Source organism: Staurois parvus, unplaced genomic scaffold, assembly GCF_062004578.1.
Source record: "Staurois parvus isolate SC_StPar_1 unplaced genomic scaffold, SC_StPar_1.0 ptg000434l, whole genome shotgun sequence".
Classification (NCBI taxonomy): Eukaryota; Metazoa; Chordata; class Amphibia; order Anura; family Ranidae; genus Staurois; species Staurois parvus.
Window position 1 is genome coordinate 2,184,257 of NW_028318230.1, and position 25,988 is coordinate 2,210,244.

At 41.4% G+C, this 25,988-nt stretch overlaps 1 protein-coding gene across 2 annotated transcripts in view; it reads right to left on the reverse strand.

Annotated features, from left to right (window-relative positions):
- The window catches only part of TMEFF2 (transmembrane protein with EGF like and two follistatin like domains 2), a 924,328-nt gene that overhangs the window by 750,853 nt on the left and 147,487 nt on the right, over window positions 1-25,988 (reverse strand). For both annotated transcript variants that reach the window (XM_089687684.1, XM_089687685.1), the window contains exon 3: window positions 4,053-4,182. In XM_089687684.1, coding sequence (XP_089543810.1) covers window positions 4,053-4,182 — 130 coding nt within the window. The remainder of the gene's footprint in view (window positions 1-4,052; window positions 4,183-25,988) is intronic.

The following is a 25,988-nucleotide window of genomic DNA, read 5'->3' on the forward strand; positions in this document are numbered from 1 at the left end:
TCACAAACAGGGCGAATATGCAAGAGAAGAGCAGACCTCCATAGTGCAACACTATTTTAATGCACACAAAGTAAAATGCCAAAAACGCACTCACATGTAATCCCACAGAAAAAAGCAGTTCCCATGTGCTATGGGTATACTCAGGTGTACCAAGATGGCGTCCGAACCCGGAACCGGAAGTACGTCACCCCTATGACCGGAAATACGTTGACGCGTTGCGCCACGATCACGTGGCTTCTTCAGATCCTGAAGAAGCCACGTGATCGTGGCGCAATGTGTCAACGTATTTCCGGTCATAGGGGTGACGTACTTCCGGTTCCGGGTTCGGACGACATCTTGGTACACCTGAGTATACCCATAGCACATGGGAACTGCTTCTTTCTGTGGGATTACATGTGAGTGCGTTTTTGGCATTTTACCTTGTGTGCATTAAAATAGTGTTGCACTATGGAGGTCTGCTCTTCTCTTGCATATGCGCCCTGTTTGTGAGGGAAGGTTTTTGAGAGGAACCCATAGCTTGGAGGAGGATCTTGATGTAAGTCGGTGGAGGCAGTGGAGTATCAATATCCTGGCAGAGATATATATTATATATACAAAGCCTTGTGACCCGCAAGGGTCGAATATTGAAGGTGAGGGGGCACTTTGGCTATTTACAAGGGGAGTCACTTCAAGAGTCACGAAGAGCACAATGGCAGCATGGAGTGAAATCATTATCACAGCATATTGAACACTTTTTTTATTTTACACAGTGTGGCATCACTAATAATCATTTTTTTTTGATCTTGCATTATATTTTGTTTAAATATTTGTCACTTTGCACAGTCTAAGTGTCATTTTGTTGAATATCACTATTTACCACTAGGGGGTGTATAATTTACGTGGGGGATTTTGCACTATATATATTTGTTGACTTGATTATATTTGAAGGATATAAGTTGAGCGCTTCATCATTTATATTATTTGTTGACACATATCTGGAGGTATAAAGATTAGGTGATAGCAGCTTACTTTTTAATCACTAGGTTCTGTGGAGCGCAGGGGGATTTTTTATATATTTATTTAGTCTTGGTGCCTAGTGCATTTTGTCAATATTAAATTTAGTAAATGAATTAGTAAAATAAAATAGAAACAGAGGGCGAAAAGAGAAACTTCTGCATTGTTAACACTATGCACATGGTTTATGTGTCCTTAAATTTATAGCTGCTATTTGGATTTTCCTTTTGTGTAAAATGCACCGGATAATAAAATACACCAAAAACATGCAATAAAAACTGGAAAGGAGACATTATTATAGTATTTGTATTTTTATTGTTGTATCTTATAAATTGTGTTTTTATTTATATAATTTCCTGTTTTAACATATATGAAAGGATTTTATGTTTGTAAACAAATCCATTCATATTACTCTGCTGAAAAGTGAATACATTTGTGATTCAATATTGTCTTCATTTCCCCCGATAACATTCATATAAATGGTTTTGTTTACCTTCATACCCATTCTTACATTATGAATGGGTCTGAAGATAAATCCACCCATTCATACCAGAAAACCCGGGGGCCTTCTGCTGTGTGATGGAAGAAGGAGAGGAGTGGTCTGAAAGGGAGAGAGGTGGCCAGGAACAAACTGATTGGTAGGGCTGGAGAATAATGGGAAATAAAAGAGCTCTCTGACTGGGTGGAGAAGCAGAAGTCTGGGAGGGGAAGAGTATGACAAAGGGTAAAGTGCTGGGGGGTGGGGGAGTGCCTAGCAGGAATGAGAGGAGTGGTTGATGGGAGAAGCAGTGGCTAGGTAGAACCGCAGTTGAAAGTGACAAGTGGAGGAATGAGTAACCGTTTGCAGGCCAAAAAATAAATAAAATTGATACCACTTGAGTGCCCCAATCTATTATCCCAGCTGACTGGCCACCATGTTTGCAAATGCTGTCTGGGGTGAATACTGACACATGAAACACATTGAGGACTACAGCATATAGTGAACTCCTCTTAGTAAAAAATGTCATCATTTTAGTCTCCTACCCATGGGAAAACCCCCTCTTGCATGTTTCAACCAATTGATGGTTATTTGTAGAGGCTTTGATTGTAAAGGTGGAGAAAAAAACATTTGAAAAAAGCACGACATAGAAAAATGATTAATATATGAATACTATTATTGAATATATCAGCTTCAAACAATTATCAGCATAGAATATTATTTGAAACCTGGGCCCCTTAAATCTATTATACAGTCACTATATTAGAGGTATAACATTTAGAATAGATTTAAGGCCCACATATCACCCCCATCCTCAAAAAGCCCTCCCTGGATCCCGCGGACCCCAACAACCTCAGACCCATTTCCCTGCTGCCACTCACCTCCAAACTCCTTGAGCGCATAGTCTATGATCGCCTAAGCGCCCACCTTATTGACAATAACCTCCTTGACCCACTACAGTCCGGCTTCCGTCCCCTACACTCCACCGAAACTGCCCTCCTCAAAATCACTAACGACCTACTAAACGCCAAAGCCAAGGGCGACTACTCTGTCCTCCTTCTCCTGGACCTCTCTGCGGCCTTCGACACAGTCGACCACCCCCTCCTCCTTAATAAACTACTCTCCCTTGGCATCAGAGATACCGCTCTCTCCTGGTTCTCATCCTACCTATCCCGACGCTCCTTCAGCGTCACCTACAATGGCGCCACCTCCCCCTCCCTCCCCCTCTCTGTTGGGGTCCCTCAAGGCTCTGTCCTTGGACCCCTTCTCTTCTCCATCTACACCTCCTCCCTGGGCACACTCATACACTCCCATGGCTTCAATTATCACCTCTATGCTGACGACACCCAAATTTACCTCTCCACCCCTCTCCTCACCCCCACTATCTCCGCCCGCATCACTCACCTCCTAAACGACATCTCAGACTGGATGTCGCTCCATTTCCTCAAGCTTAACCTCTCCAAAACCAAACTCCTCGTCTTTCCTCCTGCCCACACCCCCCCCCCAGCCTATCCATCACCATCACCAACACCACTATCACTCCCGCCCCACAAGCCAAAGTCCTTGGCGTCATTCTTGACTCGAACCTCTCCTTCCTCCCTCATGTCAAATCACTTGCAAACACCTGCAGGCTCCATCTCCGCAATATTGCCAAGATACGTGCCTTCCTCACCCCTGACACCACCAAACTTCTTGTACACTCCCTCATCATCTCACGCCTTGACTACTGCAACTCTCTTCTCACTGGCCTACCCAAGTGCAGGCTCTCCCCGCTCCAGACCATCCTGAACTCAGCGGTCAGACTCATCCACCTCACCACCCGCTCCACCTCTGCCACCCCCCTCTGCCTCTCCCTCCACTGGCTCCCGATTGTCCATCGCATCAAATTTAAACTTCTAATCCTGACCTACAAAGCCGTTCATGGCACTGCCCCTGACTACCTCACCAACCTGATCCCCAAGTACCACCCTACCCGTACCCTTCGCTCCTCACAGGACCTCCTTCTATCCTGCTCCCTGGTCTCCTCCTCCCATGCACGACTGCAGGACTTCTCCATGTCCTCCCCTATCCTCTGGAACTCACTGCCCCAATCCATCCGACTGTCGCCTTCCCTCCCCACATTGAGGTGCTCCCTCAAAACCCATCTTTTCAGGGAAGCCTACCCCACCCTCACCTAACGGCCTTTCTCCCTCATTCCTCCCACCACTTCATCCCCCTCAGCCACTTCATTCCCCTCAGCCACTTCCTATTGTTCCACTACCCCCTCCCTCCTAGATTGTAAGCTTGAAAGAGTAGGGCCCTCTTACCCCTCGTACGCTGTCTGTCTTTGTTGTACTGTGCCATGTATTGTCCCCCCTATTGTACAGCGCTGAGCAAACCCTTTGGCGCTATATAAACTCGATGTAATAATAATAATAATAATAAGGCCAGTTCTTGCTTGCTTTTATTCCATAATGGCAAAAAGTAATTGATATTTGTATCTTTTCAAATTAGAAAAAAATGTTTACAGTAAAGCAAACCCAAGTCATTTTGGATTATACAATTATATTTGTTGCTATTACACTGCATAAATGACACATACCTGCCACACATGAGCCTTCAGCCACAACAAGTATTTCACTTTGCTGCTTACAGGCTGCTCCTCTTAGGTAGCATTCGTTTCGGAAAGTGACACCATTGGATCCACAGACTGGTATATAATCATGGGGACACTAAGGAGAAGAAGCAAATGAAAAATTAACATTATTACATACAGCATATTATTATGCTATTTTGTTTAAAACAAACTCATATTTTTTTAAACGTTATGTTAATTGCTGTTTCTATTATTCACTTCACACCTGCTTAATACTTATGCCATCAAATACATCAAGGTAACTATGTAAATGGCTGTGGACAATTGGTACATTTTTCAAAGAGTGCAACATGCAGGGATTTGAAATCAGTTATAATATTAAAAGCAAGTTTTTTAAAATTGTGTGCAGATGTTGTGCCTGAAATGTTCGTGTACATGTAAATTAGAACTATTTTAAAGATATAATAAAACAATAGTCCACATTAAAAAGGTACTTGGTTTCAACATAGTACTAATCTCCTTTATAATGAAATCATATATTTGCTTTCACTTATCCAAAACTTGGTTTTGCTGGCTCTTCCTGGTCTCCCCTCAAGAAATGGCAGAACAATGGCACCTGTTATGTATCTAATTTGGATTCTTGGTCATTTGATCCACTTTCATTAACTGTGATCAACTGCTGGAACCAATGCTTTCTTACTAGGTACAGTTATGACTGAGTACAAAAAATGGTCACTGCCCCGGTCTATAACTGGCTTTTACAGCAAGGAACACATGGGCGGGCAACGCATGTCAAAAACATTTGTAGAGTTAGGAACACAGATTATCGGGGTGCCATGACGAGGCTCTGTGGCTTACGTATGTAATTGCAAATGTGTGCTAACTAAACCCCTGTTTTCAACGTATACTGTTAGACAGGTCAATTCGGTTGTTAGTAAGCTGGCTGGCAAGTTGAGCTGGGAACTTTCTTTTCTTTTTGACATGCGTTGCCCATCTATATGTTCCTTGCTGTAAAAGCCAGTTATGGGGCAGTGGTCTGTTGAATTGTTGGTGAGTCGGTGCACTGGATACCCTGGCTGCTATTGTGCTACATGCTGGGTGTCCAGTGCGCTCCTGTACCTTTAAGGAGGGGTGGGCTCCCTCAGGTTCACCTGCCCTTGGTCTATCCATTAAATGCATGTGTCTCTACTATGGAGGCTCTCTTAGGACCAGAGATTATCGGGGTGCAGTGACGCGGCTCTGTGGCTTATGTATGTATTTGCAAATGTGTGCTAACTAAACCCCTGTTTTTAAAGTATACTATTAGACAGGTCACTTTGGTTGTTAGTAAGCTGGCTGGCAAGCTGAGCTGGGAACTTTCTTTTCTTTTTGACAGTTATGATTGACCCTTAGCTATGACTCTTGCTACCAGTTCAGGATTTTATCATCAATTTTGAAAGTACCCTTCAAGCAAGAATATTCCTGGTTTCTTCTGCTGTAACAGCAGCTCCTTTGTATAAAACCTGTTCCTTCTACCACTTTGTCTACCTTACTTCATTAGTAATGAGCAATGAGGATGGTACTCATTTGATTTTTCTTAACACCTTGTACACTCTACCTGATGGATTGCTAGGAGTGTAGACACTCCCCTCTCTATTCTGCAGCTGGATCAATTGTCAATTTCAGTTCTGGCCTACAGCCACCCAGAGAGCCCAACATTCAAACTATGTAAAATGCTGCAGAGGCTGCTAACACATTGGGCATGTACTCTTGGATGCTAAGAAATCTGTGCTACAAGACACTGTTGCCAATCTACTATCAACATTTTAAACAGGTGTTTAACTATCCCATAAAGAAAGTATCATTGCACTACCAATGAGTAGCAACAGATATACCATCAGCAAACATATAAGTGTTACAACAGTGACAGGAATGGTGTAAAGGCACATTAAATAAAACCCCACACAATTATAAATCATTAAACTTAAGTTAATCATCTCATAGGCAACACATATGACAGCTTCCTGCAATAAAGGTATTACGTGCAACATGAACACTTGTAATATAAATGTCCCCCTTTTTTACTGCTCTCCATGGAATACAGTGGGCCGTAATGTTTGAAGCTTCATTCAGCAGCACCACAAGTGGACATACTGGGGGAGATTTACTAAAATTGGTGCACTAAGAATCTGGTGCAGCTATGCATAGTAACCAATCAGTGTCTAGATATTATTGTCAAAGCTTAATTGAGCAAGTTGTGTGCACCAGTTTTAATAACACCCCCCCCCCCCCCAACACACACCCACACACACACAAACACTGTATTAGTTGACTTACAGGCATGACCTAGGATAATTGGAAAACACTTAAAATCCCACTGGAGTTATAAATCTTAAATAATTCCTCTCAGTGGATACATCCAGCTGAGAGCAAGATCTGTACACCTTCACATTGCTCCTCAAGCCTCTTGCCAATCTTGATCGCAAACATTCCCCCAATAATAACAAAGCATTAGTTTTTCTCTCTTTATCTCTCTTCTCTCTCACTTATATATATATATATATATATATATACACACACACACTGACATTAGTAACCAAGATGTGGGTGGAAGGCATAGATATTAAAAATTTCATGAGAATATCATGACTAAAATCAGGAAGACTGCCATAATTGCCTTTCCCACGCTACTTATCCGTATGCCAAAGTTAAATCCTTGGCAACATAAGGTTGTTTATGAACTTGGAGTCACAACTTCTTTGTCAGCCTTGTCATGTATCAAAACAGAATCTGTGCATAGATATAGACAAATATGCATGGCAACAAGTCTAGCAAATGCTTGCGTAGTCAGCAATTTGCATCCAAACTACACACCTCTCCGATGACCCATGTTAGGGATTGTGCACATATTTTTCACATTTGTTTTGTCATCTGAATATATACTTTTGCATGGTTGATCCTGAATATCTGAGAGACCGGTGCCCATAATGATAATTCTATAAAAAAATCTTTTGACTTTTATTATAAATCTCATTCATGCCTATTTTATACATAAAGATTTCTAACATAACCTAGTTATTTTAAAATGTAGTAATACTTTGAGCCGTGACTCTCCTAGGGGTAAAGGTCTTATCTCTGATTTGTATCACCAATTCTTGGTCAGTTTCTCTCCCACACCCCCCTTATATAGACAAAAATGGGAGGTGGATAGTGGTATCACCTTTTCAGATGAGGATTGGGATTCCATGGTGGATAACATATGTAAGAGTTCTAGATCCCTTTCTGTCCATGAGACTGCCCTCAAGGTATTAACTAGATGGTATTATACCCCATCAAGACTACATTTATTGTACCCACAAACATCACCCTTATGTTTCCGGGGTTGTGGCCTCACCGGTACTTTGGTTCATACGTTTTGGGCTTGCCCAACTTTATCCTTGGTGTGGCGCAGGATATCTGAGGTAGCTACTTCACTGGCGGGTGTCCCGGTACATCTGACTATACAGTCCTGTCTATTGGGTGCTCGTATCCCGGGGATTTCTGATAATGTCATGAGATTGATACATACTATTTGTATTTCCACTTTGTGGGCTATTGCCCTACATTGGAAATCTATCACTGTACCCTTGGTCTCCGTTTTACATAGCGTTGATGCTGTGATGCTCATGGAGTGGGTTCATTATACTCTACTGGATAAGATGCACTTATTTGATAGAAAATGGGAATCATGGAGGGTTCATAGACATTTATTACATGACTAAAGGCATTTCATTTGAAGGGTGATTGGCGTGTACTGTTGACAGATATATCATTCAACCTACATTCTCATTTATCTTTCTCATGTACTGACAATCTATTCTCTTTTTCTTTTTCTCTCTTCTTATCTTTCTTACAAGATTGTGCCTTTCTGAATTTTACAATTCAAATGTGCTTTGTTATTACTGTACGTATTGTTTGTAACAGTATTGTTGTTCTGCAGTCTATTCCTTGAAAAATAAAATCGTTTGTAAACAAAAAAAATATTTAGTAAAAAAGTTGGGCTACACACAAAGTGAAGTCTTTTCAGCCATGTCATCATTTCTAACTTTCATTGGCCCTCATTGTTAAACATTAGGGTTGTTATGGCAATACAGATTGTAATATTAGTGAAATGAACATTATATCTCTTATACATATTCCACCTCAGCAAACAATGGATTTGATAAACAGTATGGTCAGATCCACAAGTGGCATGCAAGACATAAGTCAGGAAATACTGTATGCATTTGATGGAAACTGTGTTTCTTTCAAGGTACAGAAACATATGTATGTACAATATGCTAAAGAACAAGTATTTTCATTACAGCTAAATCTACTCACTAGATGACATTAGTCTAGACTAGATTAGTGTGTTTAAACATTAGGCAGCTGCACCTGCTGCCTCCATCATTCCTCTTCTCCTACAGCGTGCTGTGGGAAGAGGAGCTGTTTTCTCAGGACTTGCTAACCATAGTACAAATCTTCCCTATTCTTCCCACAACACAATACCCTGATTCCCACCCACAATGCACTACTCTACTCATACAATCACTGCAGAGTTAAGTGCATGCTAATAAAGTACTATGTGTTACAACTGACAACCACTTCCTCCCCTTTCCTTCGTTCTTCTGCGATGGAGAAGAAATGTGGCTTAGCAGCACAGATAAGATTTATTACAAAGCAGCTGATTGATTCATGATTGATACAGAATGTATCTCCTCCTTCCTGCAGCCCCGGAAAACAGTATGACAGGAAGAACACAGTATAACAGGAAAAATTTTTTCCCCATGGTGCAGTGTGCAAAAACAAAAGACCAAAACAAGCCAAAAATGTGTATTTGAATGCACACAAAAAGTGCACTAGGGTGTGTCATATAGTCTCCTCCAAAAGATGAAGGACCCTTCCATGACCCGGGGCACAAGACTCCTGATGAGGGCAAGACACACTTAGATCCACCTAGCCAAAAGGCCCAACGGACCCTTCTCCTTTTGGTTAGCCAAAACTGACCACCGGGTACTAGGTAAGGGGCTCTCTCGAAGAAAGATCACTAAGGCAGAAAAGGAAGGAACCAAAGGGCCTCACATCCTCTCTTTAGACTTCAGAGAAGGCACAAAGACCCACACCTATCATCCGTGAGTGAAATAAACAGACAAATAAGTCCATGAGGAGAGCAAGTAAAAGATAAAAAAGGTGCCAGTGTATGTATAATGACTAGGCCTTGCAGCCTGGTAGCAAAAATTGCCCCATTTCAACCAAAAGGCCTAAAATGTGCTGAAAAAAAAACAAGTGGTGTTGTGGCCTAGTGCTCGTTCTTACAGTGGGGACCGAATCCTATAGTGATAATAGAAGGACCCCCAGGTCGCCAGTCCCAGGGGACACTTAACACCGAAGGCTCTGCGCCTTCCTGACTCCTGGCTAGACTAGCACCACTTAAATCAGGAAGCACTGAACCCTCCATATCAGGAACATACTCCTTCCTTACCAAGTGGGCATTTAATTTGATTTCTTTCCCATGAAGAGGGCCCTCAGAACACCCATCATGCCAGCAAGGATATTTTACAGTCGGCCATTCCAGCGAAAAGGCCACAATGACAGTGAAGCACCCCTACTGAACACTATACTACACACAGATACTACACTTCATCTTATTGTAAAAACACTCCAACTCCATGCTCTGAAGCAAACACATCACTTACCAAAAAAAAACCTTCTCTCTGTGTGGTTGCTGTATTAATGTCAAACCAAAATTATAGTAAAAAGAAGAAGTGAAAAATACACCACTCAGTACAGCACTACAATAACTGTATAAACATCACACAATCAGCATGTGAATTCCCTAAATAAACTACCAGTATCTGCTTTCAAAGAAAGTCCAAAACATATATATTAGTCAATCCTTCTTTTGTGTACAGTTCATAGATAAATCACCATGCTTTTTTGTGTAACAAGCCAAAGAGATACATTCAGTGCAGATTCCTCATCCAAGTGTCTCTTCATCTATTCAGGTGGACAGCCTCTCTCCAGCTAATGTTGCCTCTCTTTAATCACTTGAGCTGCAGCAGATTTTACCTCCTTTATGACCAGGGCATTTTTAGGGGGCATTTTTTTGCTATTCAGCACTGTGCTACTTTAACTAGCAATTGCACGGTCAGGCAATACTGTACACAAACAAATTATTTTCACTATTTTTTTTTTGCATACTGTCACCAGTGCAGTACAGCGTCATCATATAACTGGCATTGTGGTGATCAGGGACATTGACTGGTGACAGTACAAAAAATTAATAATTTTTTTAAAAAATTTAAATTTTTTTATTAGTTTTCATTTTTTATTACATTTTTTCTCTTATTTTAAGATTTGTTTTTCATATTTCACTACGACCAAAGTAGTATAATGTTACCAAAGTAACAATGTACTACTTTGGGGAAGTGATCAGTATTTTTTTTTTTTTTGTTACACAATTTGCTTATAGCAAAAAATTACTTTGCTATAAGCAAGCATTTACCTGAATGATATTGATTCATTCAGGGGTTTTTTTGTGCTTAGCTGTGATTTGGCCACGGCTAATCACATGACACAGCTTAGCTGTGATTGGCCCCACTTCTGCATGTGTTTGCTGTGACCATTCACAGCTAGACACACTTGTATAGAATGGATGGCATGAAAGGAAGCCATCCATTGTATACAACTGTCATGTGACCTGCTGTGATTGGTCACAGCAGGTAACATGGTACTGGAAACGGGGTCGGTACACAGATCTGTCATTGGCTGTGTCCGAGGTACATGGCTGGTGACAGATCGCGCTGCAGAGAAGCCCTGAGGGCAAGCGCACTGCACATGCCTGAAAGGACACCATGTGACGTCCACCCGGAGAGACGAGCTGCTCGCCCGGCCACCATCTGGCTATTGGCCGGGTGGCAACTGGTTAAACATAAATTGTGTCACTGCACAAAAAGGGGGAATTTTTTCTGCAATTTGTCCTGTTTAAATGACACTAAAATATTGATTCTGGTACAAAGTATTGTGAAGTTATTTACAAATGAAAGTGTTTTTTTTTTCAATTTTATGCTTTTGTAAATATACAGTTGCAAGAAAAAGTATGTGAACCCCTTGGGATTAAGTGGAGTTTTGCATGAATTGGGCATAAAATGTGCTCTGAACGTCATCTAAGTCACAACAATAGAAGAACACAGTCTGCTGAACATAATACTACACAAACATAAGATGTTGCCATGGTTTAATTGCACATAACATGTAAACATTCACAGTGCAGGGAGGAAAAAGTATGTGAACCTTTGGAGTTAATAACTGGTTGACCCTCCTTTGGCAGCAATAACCGCAACCAAACGTTTTCTGTAGTTGCAGATCAGACCTGCACAACGATCTGGAGTCATTTTGGACCACTCCTCTTCACAAAACTGTTTCAGTGTAGCAATATTCTTGTGATGTCTGGTGTGAATCGCTCTCTTAAGGTCATGCCACAGCATTTCAATCGGGTTGAGGTCAGGACTCTGACTGGGCCACTCCAGAAGGCGTATTCTGTGCTGTTGCAGCCATTGTTTTGTTGAATTACTTGTATGCTTTGGGTCATTGTCCTGTTGCATCACCCATCCTCTGCAGAGCTTCAGTTGGCAGACAGATGGTCGTACAATTTCCTGCAAAATGTCTTGATAAACTCTGGAATTCATTTTCCCATCAATGACAACAATCCATCCAGGCCCTGAGGCAGCAAAGCAGCCCCAAACCATGATGCTCCCTCCGCCATGTTTTACAGTGGGGATGAGGTTTTGATGTTGGTGTGCTGTGCCTTTTTTTCTCCACACATAGTGTTGTGTGTTCCTCCCAAACAACTCAATCTTGGTTTCATCTGTCCACAGTATATTTTGCCAGTAGTGCTGTGGAACATCCAGGTGCTCTTTTGCAAACTTCAAACGTGCTGCAATCTTCTTTTTGGACAGCAATGGCTTCCTCCGTGGTGTCCTCCCATGTACTCCATTCTTGTTTAATGTCTTCCTTATCGTAGATGTGTCAACAAAAATGTTAGCATGTGCCAGAGATTTCTGTAGGTCTTTAGCTGACACTCTGGGATTCTTCTTTACCTCATGCAGCATTCTGCGCTGTGCTCTTGCAGTAATTTTTACAGGACGACCACACCTAGGGAGAGTAGCAACAGTGCTAAACCTTCTCCATTTGTAGACAGTCTGTCTTACCGCGGACACATGAACATCAAGGCTTTTGGAGATACTTTTGTAACCCTTTCCAGCTTCATGCAAGTCAACAATTCATGATCGTAGGTCTTCTGAGAGCTCTTTTCTGCGAGGCATGGTTCACATCAGACAGTGCTTCTTGAAACCAGTAAACCCAAAACAGGTGTGTGTTTTTTAAGGGCAGGACAGCTGTCAGCAACACATCCAATATCATCACACTGATTGGAGTCAAGGTTGGCTCACTCCTGGCTCCAATTAGCTCTGGGAGAAGTCATTAAGCTAGGGCCTCACATACTTTTTCCTCCCTGTACTGTGAATGTTTACATGTTATGTGCAATTAAACCATGGCAACATCTTATGTTTGTGTAGTATTATCTTCAGCAGACTGTGTTCTTCTATTGTTGTGACTTAGATGATGTTCAGAGCACATTTTATGCCCAATTCATGCAAAACTCCACGTAATCCCAAGGGGTTCACATACTTTTTCTTGCAACTGTATGTTAAATGTGTAGATATTAACAAGCAAAACAAAAAAAAAGTTTAAATATTAATAGTTAATAAAATAGAAACCAACACCAAAATTGGAAGGAAAGTAATTGTTGAAGAGAGAAGACTAAGAAGTTAATTAGAGCTGCTTTGAGTAAACTAAGGGTAAATAAGTGGATAAACAGAGGAACATTTTAATAAAATAAAAAAAAGCAACTTTTTTTACCTGTCAGGTTGCTTTAAATGATATAATCTGCAGATCTAAGTTCATACCCTTGTACTGATTGAGGGATATATAGCATATAGTGCGTGTGAGCGCATGTATATATAAATCCTCCTCTCCAGTATCCAGTGCAATGCTGTTGCTGCTGATGGCTGTGGTTGTGGGGGTCTGCGGGTGAGGGGCTTATTGGAATCTGGAAGTCCACTTTAGCAAGGGGGCCCCCAGATCCTGCTCCACCCCAATATGAATGAGTATGGGGTACATGGTACCACTACCCATTCACAAAAAAAAATGTATAGTGTGAAAAAAGACAGGAGACAGTCTTTGACAAGTCCATTATTGAAGAAAAATAAAAGAATGTCCCCCGAAGGAGATCCAATGTAAATCATGATGCCCGCTGCTGCCACCCGAAAAAAGAAAAAAAAAAAGGCTCTGGCTCCTGGCCGTCTGACTGCTCTGCTGGCTTGACAGTTCTTAAATATGTAAGGGGCGGTGCGATCACGTATGTGACCCCACCCCCGTGTGACATGATTGACCTAGCATGCCCCGATCAATGATGTCACATGGGGTGGGGTCACACAGGTGATGTCACCGGGTGCCCCCGACCCTTACATATTTAAGAACTGTCAAGCCAGCGGAGCAGTCAGACGGCTGGGAGCCAGCGTTGGGAGCGGAGCCTTTGTTTCTTTTTTCGGGTCAGCAGAGGTGGGCACCGTGATTGACATTGGATCTACTTCAGGGGGCATTCTTTTGTTTTCTTTCTTTAAATAAAGGACTTCTCAAAGACGGTCTCCTGTCTTTTTTCACACTACACTTTTTTTTGTGAATAGGTAGCAGTACCATGTATCCCATACTCATTCACACTGGGGGGTGAGATCTGGGGGCCCCCTTGCTAAAGGGGGCTTTCAGATTTCGATAAGCCCTCCACACCAAAGCCCTCCCACTCCACAGCACCCCCCCCATGTTGTTGGCATGTGGCCTGGTATGGTTCAGGAGGGGGGGGGGGGCGCTCGCTCACCCCCCCCTTTTCTGACCTGCCGGGCTGCATGCTCGGATAAGGGTCTGGTATGGATTTTGGGGGGGAACCCCACACCAATTTTTTTTTAATTTTGTCGTGGGGGTTCCCCTCAAAATCCATACCAAACCCGAAGGGCTTGGTATGGATGGAGGGGGGGGGGCATGCTGTTTTTTTATTATTTTTTAATTGTTAGCAATTGTTTCTTTTACATTCAGCTGTCAGTGGGGAACCCCGCTGACAGCTGAAACATCAATGCATGATTTTCACTACTAAAATACTGCATGACTTGATAAAATAACTAATGCAGTATTTTAGTAGCGTTTAATGAATTCAAACTTTTTTTTAAAAAATGGTATGCGGTATCTTATTGCATACTCGGATGTGATACGATACCGCTTACAGATGTTTATGCAAATCGCACCAAAAGTAGTGCATGTACTACTTTAGAAATCGGTGTGGCTCCGACCCAGTAAGAACCGCACCGATATGACCATTCCAATTGCAGACAATAGGGTGCAAGTTGGCATACGATTTGCAAGTCACATAGCATGTAAATTGCATGCCAAATTGCACCCGATGTGGATGGGGTGTAATATGAAGGGGAAGAAATGCAAATGGCAGAAGGGTAAATATTAATTCTACCATTTTTCAAAGTGTATTTGCTGGCAAATGTTATGTCCTTTAAATTTTTTTGTACAAGCATTAGTATAAGGAACAATAATATTTACATATGAAATACAATGCTACAGAACAAAAAAAGAAAAAACAAGTATTCATTACCCTCTATTATAATGCCTCTTACTGCCAATGCTTTTGCCTATTCACCGTGAAGAGAAATGTAAAAAAAAAAAAAAAGGAGAAAATGTAGAACTGTGATTTCAGACATCACTTTTAGCAAAAGGTTACTTTAGGTGTTCCACCTTACAATGAATGTGTCATTAACACAATATTACATGATACTGCAGTTTAGCAAGTGTAATACCGTCATTGTCATCAATTAATTAAAAGGGCTGGAATAATATATTTTCAATCAATCTTCAGTGATTTGACACTGTAGTTTTCATCTCACATTAAATGTGCAGAGAATTCTAAGTGTAATCAGGAATTGCTGTGATTTCAGGCCACGGACTTCAGTAAAAGGTAACTTTAGGTTTTCATCATTTAACATAGTATTAAAGTGATATTAAGGGCTTCCCAATAAAAAAAAAGAAAGATATATATATATATATATATATATATATACATATACATATATACACACACACACACACGTTGTACTTACCTGCTCTGTGTAAGGGTTTTGCACAGAGCAGTCCCTATCCTCCTCTTCTCGGGTCCCCTGCCAGCTCTCTGCTCTCCCTCCACCCACCCTGCCGAGTGTCCCCAGAGCGGGCCACTTGCTATGTGTCCATAAGACACATAGAACAGGGCCCAACCTCACCCCACTCCCTCCTCACTGGCTGTGATCTCTAAGCCAATGAGGACGCAGAGAGCTGGGACAGCAGCCGCTCTCGTGCACATCGCTGGATCAAGATCGGGCTCGGGTAAGTATTAGGGGGGCTGCGTTGGGGTCTGCATACCTTCCGGCTTTACAACCATTTTAAACGCCAGGGTTTTTTAATATAACTAACTGATCACAAAAAAAAATTATCACTACCCAGTACACTATTTATTTATTTTTTTTTACTATTTTTTTTACATTTTACAATTTTCAGTGCTTGTGGCTCCTGCTCTCTTAGTGAACAGCCAGTCTTCACTGGAAAAAAAGATACAGTGCACAGTGCAGTCTCCAGTCTGTCTGTTAGTTTGAAAAGAGGGGAGAAGGAGGGAGAAGCAGCCATCCTAGGTTATGGCGCTGTGTGTTTCTATTGATGCATACCGTGCAGGGAGACACACTTCTAGCCCCTGCATACAAGAGTGGCTCCATATGATGCTGCAAGAGAAAGGAGCCACCATGAAACAGGAAACCTAGAGCAGCGGTCATTTCACAAGCTTAAACTGAAACACAGCCAAGATTTAAAGATAAGTTCACCTTTAGGAGCATGTTTCACCCATATTGAAGGTGTAGCATGTAACATGCTTGCATTTACATGCCACCTGCTGCCAGGGTCCCCTTCCCTGTGCTAGAAGGTGGGAGTTCCTCCACCCACACCCAGTCACATTGTGAAAACAACATGGCTATGTGAAACTCAATCTGCACAGCTGCATCATTCATTCACAACAATATGTGAATGATAAAACTATAACTCCCGTCTGCCACCACGGCAGATGGTTTGTAGTTTTCAATTAACTGCAAAGCCACCGATGAGTGCCTTCATAGTTCATTCACAAGCTCTGCAGCTTTTAAACTGACAACTGTAAGGCTTGTCTGCAGGAGGCTGACATTGCACCAGCGATCCACTTATTGCGGGTTCAATGCTGTACAGGCTCAGGTGTAAAAAAAAATTAAATGCACATTTTTTTCCTGCAAAAATATATGCATTCATAATTTTTTTCACAAAGGTGAACTCAGCCTTTATCCACTTACCTCCCATGCCTATTCTGACACTTCTCTCCTACATGTAAAAATCCTCAATTTTTTGCTTATCCTAGGAAGAACAGAAATCTCTCCATGTCTTCCACAGGAAGATATGGAGAAATTTCTGTTCAAGAAACTGCTCGCTGAGCTTTCTTCCTAGGATAAGTCTTTTTGGCTAATCTAAGTATTTCATCAGAGTGATCAGCGATTGCTGCTACCAATAGGTTTCTGGACAAGTTTGTTTGGCTAAAGATTCTAAGCATTTCATCTGAGTGATCAGCGATTACTGCTACTATACCAGTAGCTTTCTGGTGAGCGCATAGTGGTGGAATGTTTCACTGGATCCTATAGCACCTGTTTGGAATTGAACACGTTGCTGCTGTGTCTTGTAGTGCCACTGACACATTATTTGTTCACCTAGTGGACTGTTCGCTTTGTCACATTGACATATACTTGATGGATTTCATTTGTTCATTGCTTCAATGAGTTATATTATTATTATACATTATTCATTTTGCACCTATGTCTCATTGAGAGATATTTTATTTAATTTGCACTGGTGTTTTATTTGAGTTTGACGATCTAATATTTATATCATATGAAAAAAATGTTTTAACGCTGCATTATATACATATATGCTATTGTGAGGATTTGCTGTCACTAGTTCTTGTGCTACCTGCTTTGAAGTTTCCTAATAAGCGCTCGCCATATGCCTGTATTTATAGGTATTTACAAAATGTTGAAAGTGATTGTAAACCCTCACCTTGTAGAACAGCCCATTCAGTTTAAAATAGAAACTAGAAATGCAGTAAGAGAACTGAGTTTGCTTGCAATAAGAATATCTTACTTTGGAAATCAATGGATGTATGACAGAAGGGTCTGATACACATACAAAAATATCTAGAGATAATTGATTTTTTACTTGGTAAAACATATTTTTCCCCTTTCTTTGTATTAAACGTTTGTGGCCAATGTGTGGGTAAGTGCCCACTAAGTCCAATTTAAAAAGAACACAAAATGCAGTATGTGCACAGGTCCTTCAAAATAGAGCTTAGAACATACAGTGAAGAATAAGAATGAGTGCAAAAGAGTTTAATACACACATAGAAATTTAGACATTTACACAGTACCTCTACTAAGAAACAAACCACTCAAAGGATTATAATCAATTTAGTTGTATAAACAGCAAAACAAGAGAGTTTACAATGTCAACCTGAAAATAAAAATGTCTGTTGTTAGCAATCACATTACAAACTATAAATAACTTTTAACATGTCAACTAATACGCTTAGAAAGATACAGTGCTCAGCATACATGAGTGCACCCCAACAGATTTGTCAGAAAACCTTTACTTTCCTTTCAGAATCAACATTTTCTACAGGACACTATACTACAAAATACTCACACAAATGCGGGCCATTGATTGCAAACAAGATTTGTTAATTTGCACACACAAAAAAGTATTTTTCTTAAGAAATTAATTTAAGACTACGCAAAAATGAATACACCCCAATGAAAGTTTTGAGAGCAAAGCTACATTTTAGACAACAAAATCCTAATTAACAAGAATCCAACTACAGGTAAGTCCAATTATTCATTAAACAGGTGTCCAGCAGACAGTTGATTATAAAAGGGCGTTACTTAACAAAGAAAACCCCTTCCCATTTCATGCTGTCAGCAATGGCACCACATGGAAGAGAAACGTCACAAGGCCTGGGAAAGAAAATAATTTCTTTACACAAGAAAGGTGAAGGCTACAAGAAGATCAGCAAAGCTTTACTTATCAGTCAGAATACAGTAGCAAACGTGATACAAAAAGTTAACAAAGATGGAACTGCAACCATCTCACAGAGACGTCCAGACCATCCACGGAAGTTAACACCTCAACAGGAGTGTCTTCTGTTGTGAAGGGTTGAAGAAAATCACCATGCAAGTTCACTTCAGTTATCTATAGAAGTAGAAAGCCAAACTGGGATGATTGTTTCCCATGACACTGTATGGTGTACACTGCAGAAGAATGGCATGCATCGGTGTCAGCCACGAAGGAAGTCTCTACTAAAGCTCATGCAAAAAAATCGAAACCTAAAATTTGCCATGGCCAATGCTGAAAAAGAAGAACACTACTGTGACTCTGTATTCTGGAGTGATGAGACCAACTAAGATGTTTTGGGAACTAATGGCTTCACAACTGTGTGGTGTTGCAAAGGTGAGGAGTGCAATGAAAAGTGCACGGTACCTACAGTGAAACATGGTGGTGGCAGTATCCTTCTGTGGGGCTGTATGAGTACTGCTGGTGTTGGGGAGCTGCATTTCATTGATGGTATCATGAATTCACAGATGTACTACTCTATATTGAAAGAGAAGATGCTACCATCACTCCGTGCCTTTGGTCATCATGCACTTTCCGACATGACAATGATCCAAAACACACATCTAAGGCCTCTGTTGCATTTTTGAAGAACAGGGTGAAAGTGATTCAGTGGCTAAGTATGTCTCCTTATCTGAACACAATGAAACACCTATGGGGAATTCTGAAGAGACAAGTTGAGCATCGCTCTCCATCCAGCATCCAGGCTCTAAAAGAGGTAATTCTTGAAGAATGGAAGAAGATAGATGTTGCAATATGTCACCAACTTGTTTTCATCCATGCCTAGAAGACTTGGTGCTGTCAGGGATGTGGGTGTGACCAGAAATGTGTGGACTGACACAGGGAAACGCAGGCTTCAGATATAGTAAATAATATAATTTATTAAGACTAACAATACAAACGCAGTGCAAAACTAAACATAACACAGTGCAAACAACCTGAACCAAACCTCCAACAGATAACAAACATACGATACAAGAGTAGTCAGGCAGGCCGGGTCGGTAGCAAACTGGCAAACGGAGTACCAGGAGCAGGCGGGAGAGTGGTCAGGACTAGCCGAGGTCAGTACAGGCAGAGTTCAGGCAGCATCAGGACAGCAGAAACAGGATCAGGAAACCAGGGCCAAGCAAACAGTACAACAAGGCACAGACTGCAGGTCTGGCCATCCCTTAAATACACCACCTGCAATCAGCCCCAGGTGATGGCTAATTGCCGAAGTGAGCCTCTAATTGTTGAGAGCACCCGCTGGCCAGCCCTGGTACTGCAGCCCTCAAGGCAGTTGAGTCCCACCACTATTGGCAAGTCCATTCCTGACAGGTGCTCTCCTTACAAATCATAGAGGTTATAGAGAATACTAGATGGAGCAGTTTTTGTTGTGGGGTGCATTCATTTTTGCGTCAACTAATTTGAGTAAAACTGAATTTTTTGTAATTTACGTTATAATATTAACCTTACTTCCATGTAATGAGCTAAACAAATGTTCTATAACACTCAGTTTTGTCAAAATTTTGGAAATTGTTCTTGTGTTCATTGAGATATTGATTAAAATCTTACTTTTCAAAAGGGGTGTACTTATTTATGCTGAGTACTGTATCTAGATCAGGGGACTCCAAACTTTCAAAATAAAGGGCCAGATTCTTCAGACTTTAGGGGGACCGGACTGTGTCCATTGGGAGTAGAAAAGCAATTGTGCCCTATCATTGGTGTTAGTGGGAGGAATTATGCCCCATCATTGGTGTCAGTGGGGAGAATTGTGCCCCTTCATTGGTGTCAGTGGGAGAAATTGTGCTCCATCGTTGGTGTCATTTGGCCTCATTTTTTGTGTCATTGGGACAAATTGTATCCCATCGTATGTGTCTTTGGGAGGAACTGTGTCCCTTCATTGTTGTCATTTGGCTCCATTGCTGGTGTCATTGGGAGAAATTGTGTCCCATTGTTTGTGTCACTGGGAGGAATTGGGCCCCTTCATTGCTGTTACTGTGTGTGTGTGTGTGTGTGTGGGGGGGGGGGTTATGCCCCATTGTTGGTATCAGTGAATGAAATAGTGTACCAAGGGCTAGATAAAAGCAAGCAAAGGGCCACATCCGGTCACAGTTTGGAGACCACAGATCTAGGTGATTCAGATTTAAAAAGCTTACAAATGATACAAATATTATACTGTTAACATGATTACATGTTACATGATGGCAAGCAATTCAAAATAAAAATGCCTCCCTATTGAATTTTATTTGGAAAGTATGAGTACAACTATAAATAATTAGAAATTGCTAACAGGCCAAACATCTGATGAATTTTTGAATATAAGGTAAATGCCTAACCTTTTTTAACTGGCTTCCCTGGAGATAGGGGATTAAAGTAATGTAGGCTGCAGGTAGAGAGATGACAGCACTGTATTTCTTAACTGTAGTATAGATAATTTTGTTAACGATCTGACTCTGCTGTCTGGTATACCTGTATGAATCACAAAAGAATCTAAACAGAATTATAATTTCATTATCAGGTAAGACAGTCAATATACAGTATGTGTATTTACACTGTGAAATTGGCTGTTAGATGACTCTCTAGGGAGAAAGAAATCCTCCTGCACTATTTGCTGCTGTCTTATACTCATGTGTGTTGGCCCTTGCCATCTTCCCATACAATGTAGAACAATGCTGCTCCTGCATTGTACGCGATGACTTCAGAGAATTTCAACCAGCTGGGTAGCAAAGTAAAGCAACTTCTCTGGACCAGTAACATGGAGAGAAGAAAGCCTGCTCGGATGCAAGGAACAAGATAAGTATTTGTGCCTAAAGGCTATCAATTTTTTGTATTATTGTAAGACCTGATATTTGTCCAAGAAAGGAAAAACAGGTAGCCAAAACAAGTAAGGTTTAAAAGGTCATTGCTAAAGAGTCAACAAAAAGAATACAAAATGTGAGGTAGGGGGCAATAGCCAAAAGCCTTTTGTCCAATATGTAGTACATGTTAGAGGGATTCTTTAAGGAACACTAATTATATAACCCCCCCCAGCCCTCCTCCCTAGTCCCCTGAGCTACCCTAAGCAGAGGTGTTTATTTACCTATTCAGGTGGCAGTGGTCTCCCACGTTCCCTACATCCTGTCCAGTAAAAACCTGTGAAACAACTAGCAGGAATGTAGACAAAGTGAGAGGCAATGTTTTACATGGGGTCCAACCAACTAGATTAAGTAAGTGAAAATTTGGCAACCTAGCAAAGGGGAACAATGTAAATTTTCTATGAATATGCAAACTAAAGAATTTGTTAATCATAGTTACACAGGTATGGCATTTATTTTATATCAATATTTTATAAATAAGAGATGCCTTGTTTGGTGGCTTCAGGAACATTGCAGTTCAAAATCTGAATTCATAGCATTAAAGAGATGCGCTAAACATGGACTAATATTATCTAATAATGTTCTATAACACTGAGCTGAGAATCTGTCTAAGCCAGGGTATGTAGATATTTTTAGAGACTTTATTGCTTAGGTCACCTCGAATAGTATAAAATCTGCCTTCACAGAAAAAGCTAATGATTCAGGAAGGTTAGAAAAAGCAAGACTGCTGCTTCTTCACATCAATCTGTCAAAATGATTTGACAGTAGTGATAATTTTAATGGGGTCTGCAGTAATCCCACCATTACAAAGACAAATCTTTTATGGAGATGACCAGAGAGGAATACTATGACTTTCCTGCCAACATTGTATGAGTTTTATTGCTTTTAGTGTAGAAACAATGGCTTCTCCAGCATATTCATTGTTCCATTCTATAGTTTAGTACAAGATTAATTTCTGTTCTAAAGGAATCCACCATCCTTTTAGATACATAAAATAGAAATGAGCTTTCCCAGTGGCATAGCTTGACATACCTTGGCCCCAGTGCAAAATATAAGCTTGGCACAGATTTAATTCCATATCCACTTCTCCAGTCTCACCATCCCAAATCTCTGCAACTCCCTATGCAATTAACATGCCCACCCCATTATCTGCTGTACCTAAATCACCCAAATCCTCATACCTACCTTTTAGTATGTCCCCTCTTCTACAGGGAGAACTAGGAAATGGAGTGGATTGTGGCTGGAACAAAGAGTATGGCACTGGTAATAAAAGCTTGACACATATTTGCTTTGTCTAATAAGGAGCCAATGCTTATTTTTGAGTTTTCAATCATTTCAGTTTTAAGGCAATTACCTTAAAGCTGAACTCCAGCTTTACATTGTCTTGAGCCGTTGTACAGGCTCACCTCCTGTACTCAAATTGCTTACTTTGATTTCAGTGAACACTGTAAGCTTCTCCTACTGATGCACTCCTCGGTCCACAGACACAATGACACACACCCAGCACGGTGATCATCTTCCCCCCAGTAAAACCTCTTTCCTCATGCACATTCTCTCTCCTTCCAACTTCACATAGCACAGATTTTTGGAGGCACTGGGAGAGTGAGTGGAGAAGGAGCACTAGAACTACTGTATAGTAAGCATTTGAGTTAGGCTATGTTCACACTAGCTTTGTCAGCAGGCGTCAGACAGGCGTTTGAGAAGCGTTTTTAATGCTTCTCAAACGCCTATGAAAATTCTGCACATGGCAGCACACAGTGCTGTTCACACTGAAGCGATAGCGTTGTGTCGCGGCAAAACTGATGCCTCATGTCAAGTCAGGAAGAGTTGAAGCCTCCCATTCAAGTCTATGGTGATGCTCCTCAAACTGGCAGGCGGTTGCGAGGTGTTTGAGGAGCGTTAATGCCATTTAACTTCATTATAGGCATTTGTGGTGCAGTTTTAACGCCTATCAAATGCCTCAAAAACATGCATATGGCGTTTGGGGGTGTTTGAGGAGCATTTGAGGAGCGTTAAAAACGTTTCCCAAACGCCTGTCTAACGCCTGTCAAATGCTATAGGGGCGTTTGGCAAGAGTTAAAAATAAGTCAAGTGTGAATGAGCCCTAATTGAAAGTGTTATTTAACCCACAAATATAAAAAGCAGTTAGTGCTGGAGACCTCAGCACTTACCATCTTTGCTGTGTGTGTTTTTTTTAAGCATCTTTTCTAGGTCCTATTTTCGGGTGGCTCATATGATTTCATAACGCCACCTTTAAATGCACGTTCCTGGCTAGCACCTACATGCATTTGCAGAAACAGACAGTGGAAAAGACAGCCCATCCCCTGCTCGCCTCTCCTCTCTGCACCCCTTCTGTTTCTTCTGAACAGTGCATGTGAGATACTGGGGACACATGGTCCTCTACCCAGAAGTTCAGGGAGGCAACTGTGCTACTGGAGTTGGTGGAAATGCAACAATCCAAGCCACTTATATACAGGGGAATGCTAAACAGGTTTATTTTTTAATTAAAAACAGGAGCATTTACTTTCATATATTTGAAAAAACTAAATAAAAAATAATTATATATATATATATGTATATATATATGTACTCCAGCACAGGGGTGGACTGACAACTCATGGGGCCCCCGGGCAATACGGGATCATGGGGCCCCTGTGTCCTTGCCCAAACTCAAGAAAGTCTATGAAAAAGGTACCAGGGGCATCTCATGGGTCCCCCTACTGACTCCGGGCCCTCGGGCAGTGCCCGAGTTTCCAAATGGTCAGTCCGCCCCTGCTCCAGCACAAAAATGTTCTATTTGATAGACGTGTAATGATGATAATGATAATGATGATAGTGAACCAAACTAGGCCAAACTGTAAAGCCACTTGCAGTATATATAAAACTCATTACCTAAATTCACACACTCTATAATCTGCAACATATTAACTTAATTCAAAAGTGCCTTTCAATATTAGTAAATATTAGGCTTTAATAAAAATAATACATTGTCATTATGTCATGAAAGTTCACTTCCTGATATAGGCATGTGCCAATGCAATAATTTAAAAAAAATTAAAAAAGCTTCTATTACCTATGTAGAATTGTCAGTAATTTCTATTGACAATATGACTGTTGAGCGCCCGCTCTTTTATAGAAATGTATTCATTTCTTCCAAATTTTGTCTCTTATTACTCTGCTGACCAAGGGCAAAGTCTAATCACTGCATTATAGGTTTTTCTTTATGTTTGTTGCGAACCTGCAAATATTTCAAAGAAAAGTTTATGGATTGTGCACTTCACAATTGCCACAAACCCATGGTTTAGGTGAACTCAAACCTCATCCCTACTGTCTAAATACACTGCTCCAAAAATTTAAAGGAACACTTTTTAATCAGAGTATAGCATCAAATCAATTAATTGCTTGGGATATTGATCTGGTCAGTTAAGTAGCAGAGGGGGTTGTTAATCAGTCTCAGCTGCTTTGGTGTTAATGAAATTAACAGGTGCACTAGATGGGCAACAATGAGATGACCCCCGAAACAGAAATGGTTTTACATGTGGAGGCCACTGACATTTTTTCCCTACTCAACTTTTCTAACTGTTCTTCACTAGTTTTGCATTTGGATAGGGTAAGTGTCACAACTGGTAGCATGAGGCAATACCTGGACCCTACAGAGGTTGCACAGGCAGTCCAACTCCTCCAGGATGGAACATCAATACATGCCATTGCCAGAAGATTTATTGTGACTCCCAGCACAGTCTCCAGAGCTTGGAGGAGATTCCAGGAGACAGGCAGTTACTCTAGGAGAGCTGGAAAGGGCCATAGACAGTCTTTACCCATGAGCAGGACCGGTATCTGCTCCTTTGTGCAAGGAGGAACAAGATGAAAGCCAGAGCCATAGAAAATGACCTACAGTAGGCCACTGGTGTGAATGTCTCTGACTAAACAATCAGAAACAGACTTCATGAGGGTGACCTGAGGGCCCGATGTCCTCTAGTGGGCCCTGTTCTCACTGCCTGGCACCATAGAGCTCGACTGGCATTTGTCATTGAATACCAGAATTGACAGGTCTGCCACTGGCGCCCTGTGCTTTTCACAGATGAGAGCAGGTTCACCCTGAGCACATGTGACAGGCATGAAAGGGTCTAGAGAAGCCTTGGAGAATGTTATGCTGCCTGTAACATCGTTCAGCATGACCGTTTTTTTGGTGGGTCAGTGATGGTCTGGGGAGGCATATCCATGGAGGGATGCACAGACCTCTACAAGCTAGACAATGGCACCCTGACTGCCATTAGGTATTGGGATGAAATCCTTGGACTCATTGTCAGACCCTACACTGGTGCAGTGGGTCCTGGGTTCCTCCTGGTGCACAACAATGCCCAGACTCATGTGGTGAGAGTATGCAGGCAGTTCCTGGAGGATGAAGGAATTGATACCATTGAATGGCCCCCATGCTCCCCTGACCTAAATCCAATGGAAAAACTCTGGGATATCATGTTTTGGCCCATCCAACGCCACCAGGTTGCACCTCAGACTGTCGAGGAGCTCAGTGATGTCCTGGTCCAGATCTGGGAGGAAATACCCCAGGACACCATCCGTTGTCTCATTAGGAGCATGGCCCATCATTGTTAGGCATGCATACAAGCACATTGGGGCCATACAAACTATAGAGTACCATTTTGAGTTGCTGCAATGAAATTTCAGCAAAATGGCTTAGACTGCTGCATAATTTTTTCACTTTGATTTTCGGGGTGTCTTTGAATCAGTCCTCTGTAGGTTGATAATTTTAATTTCCATCAAATGATGG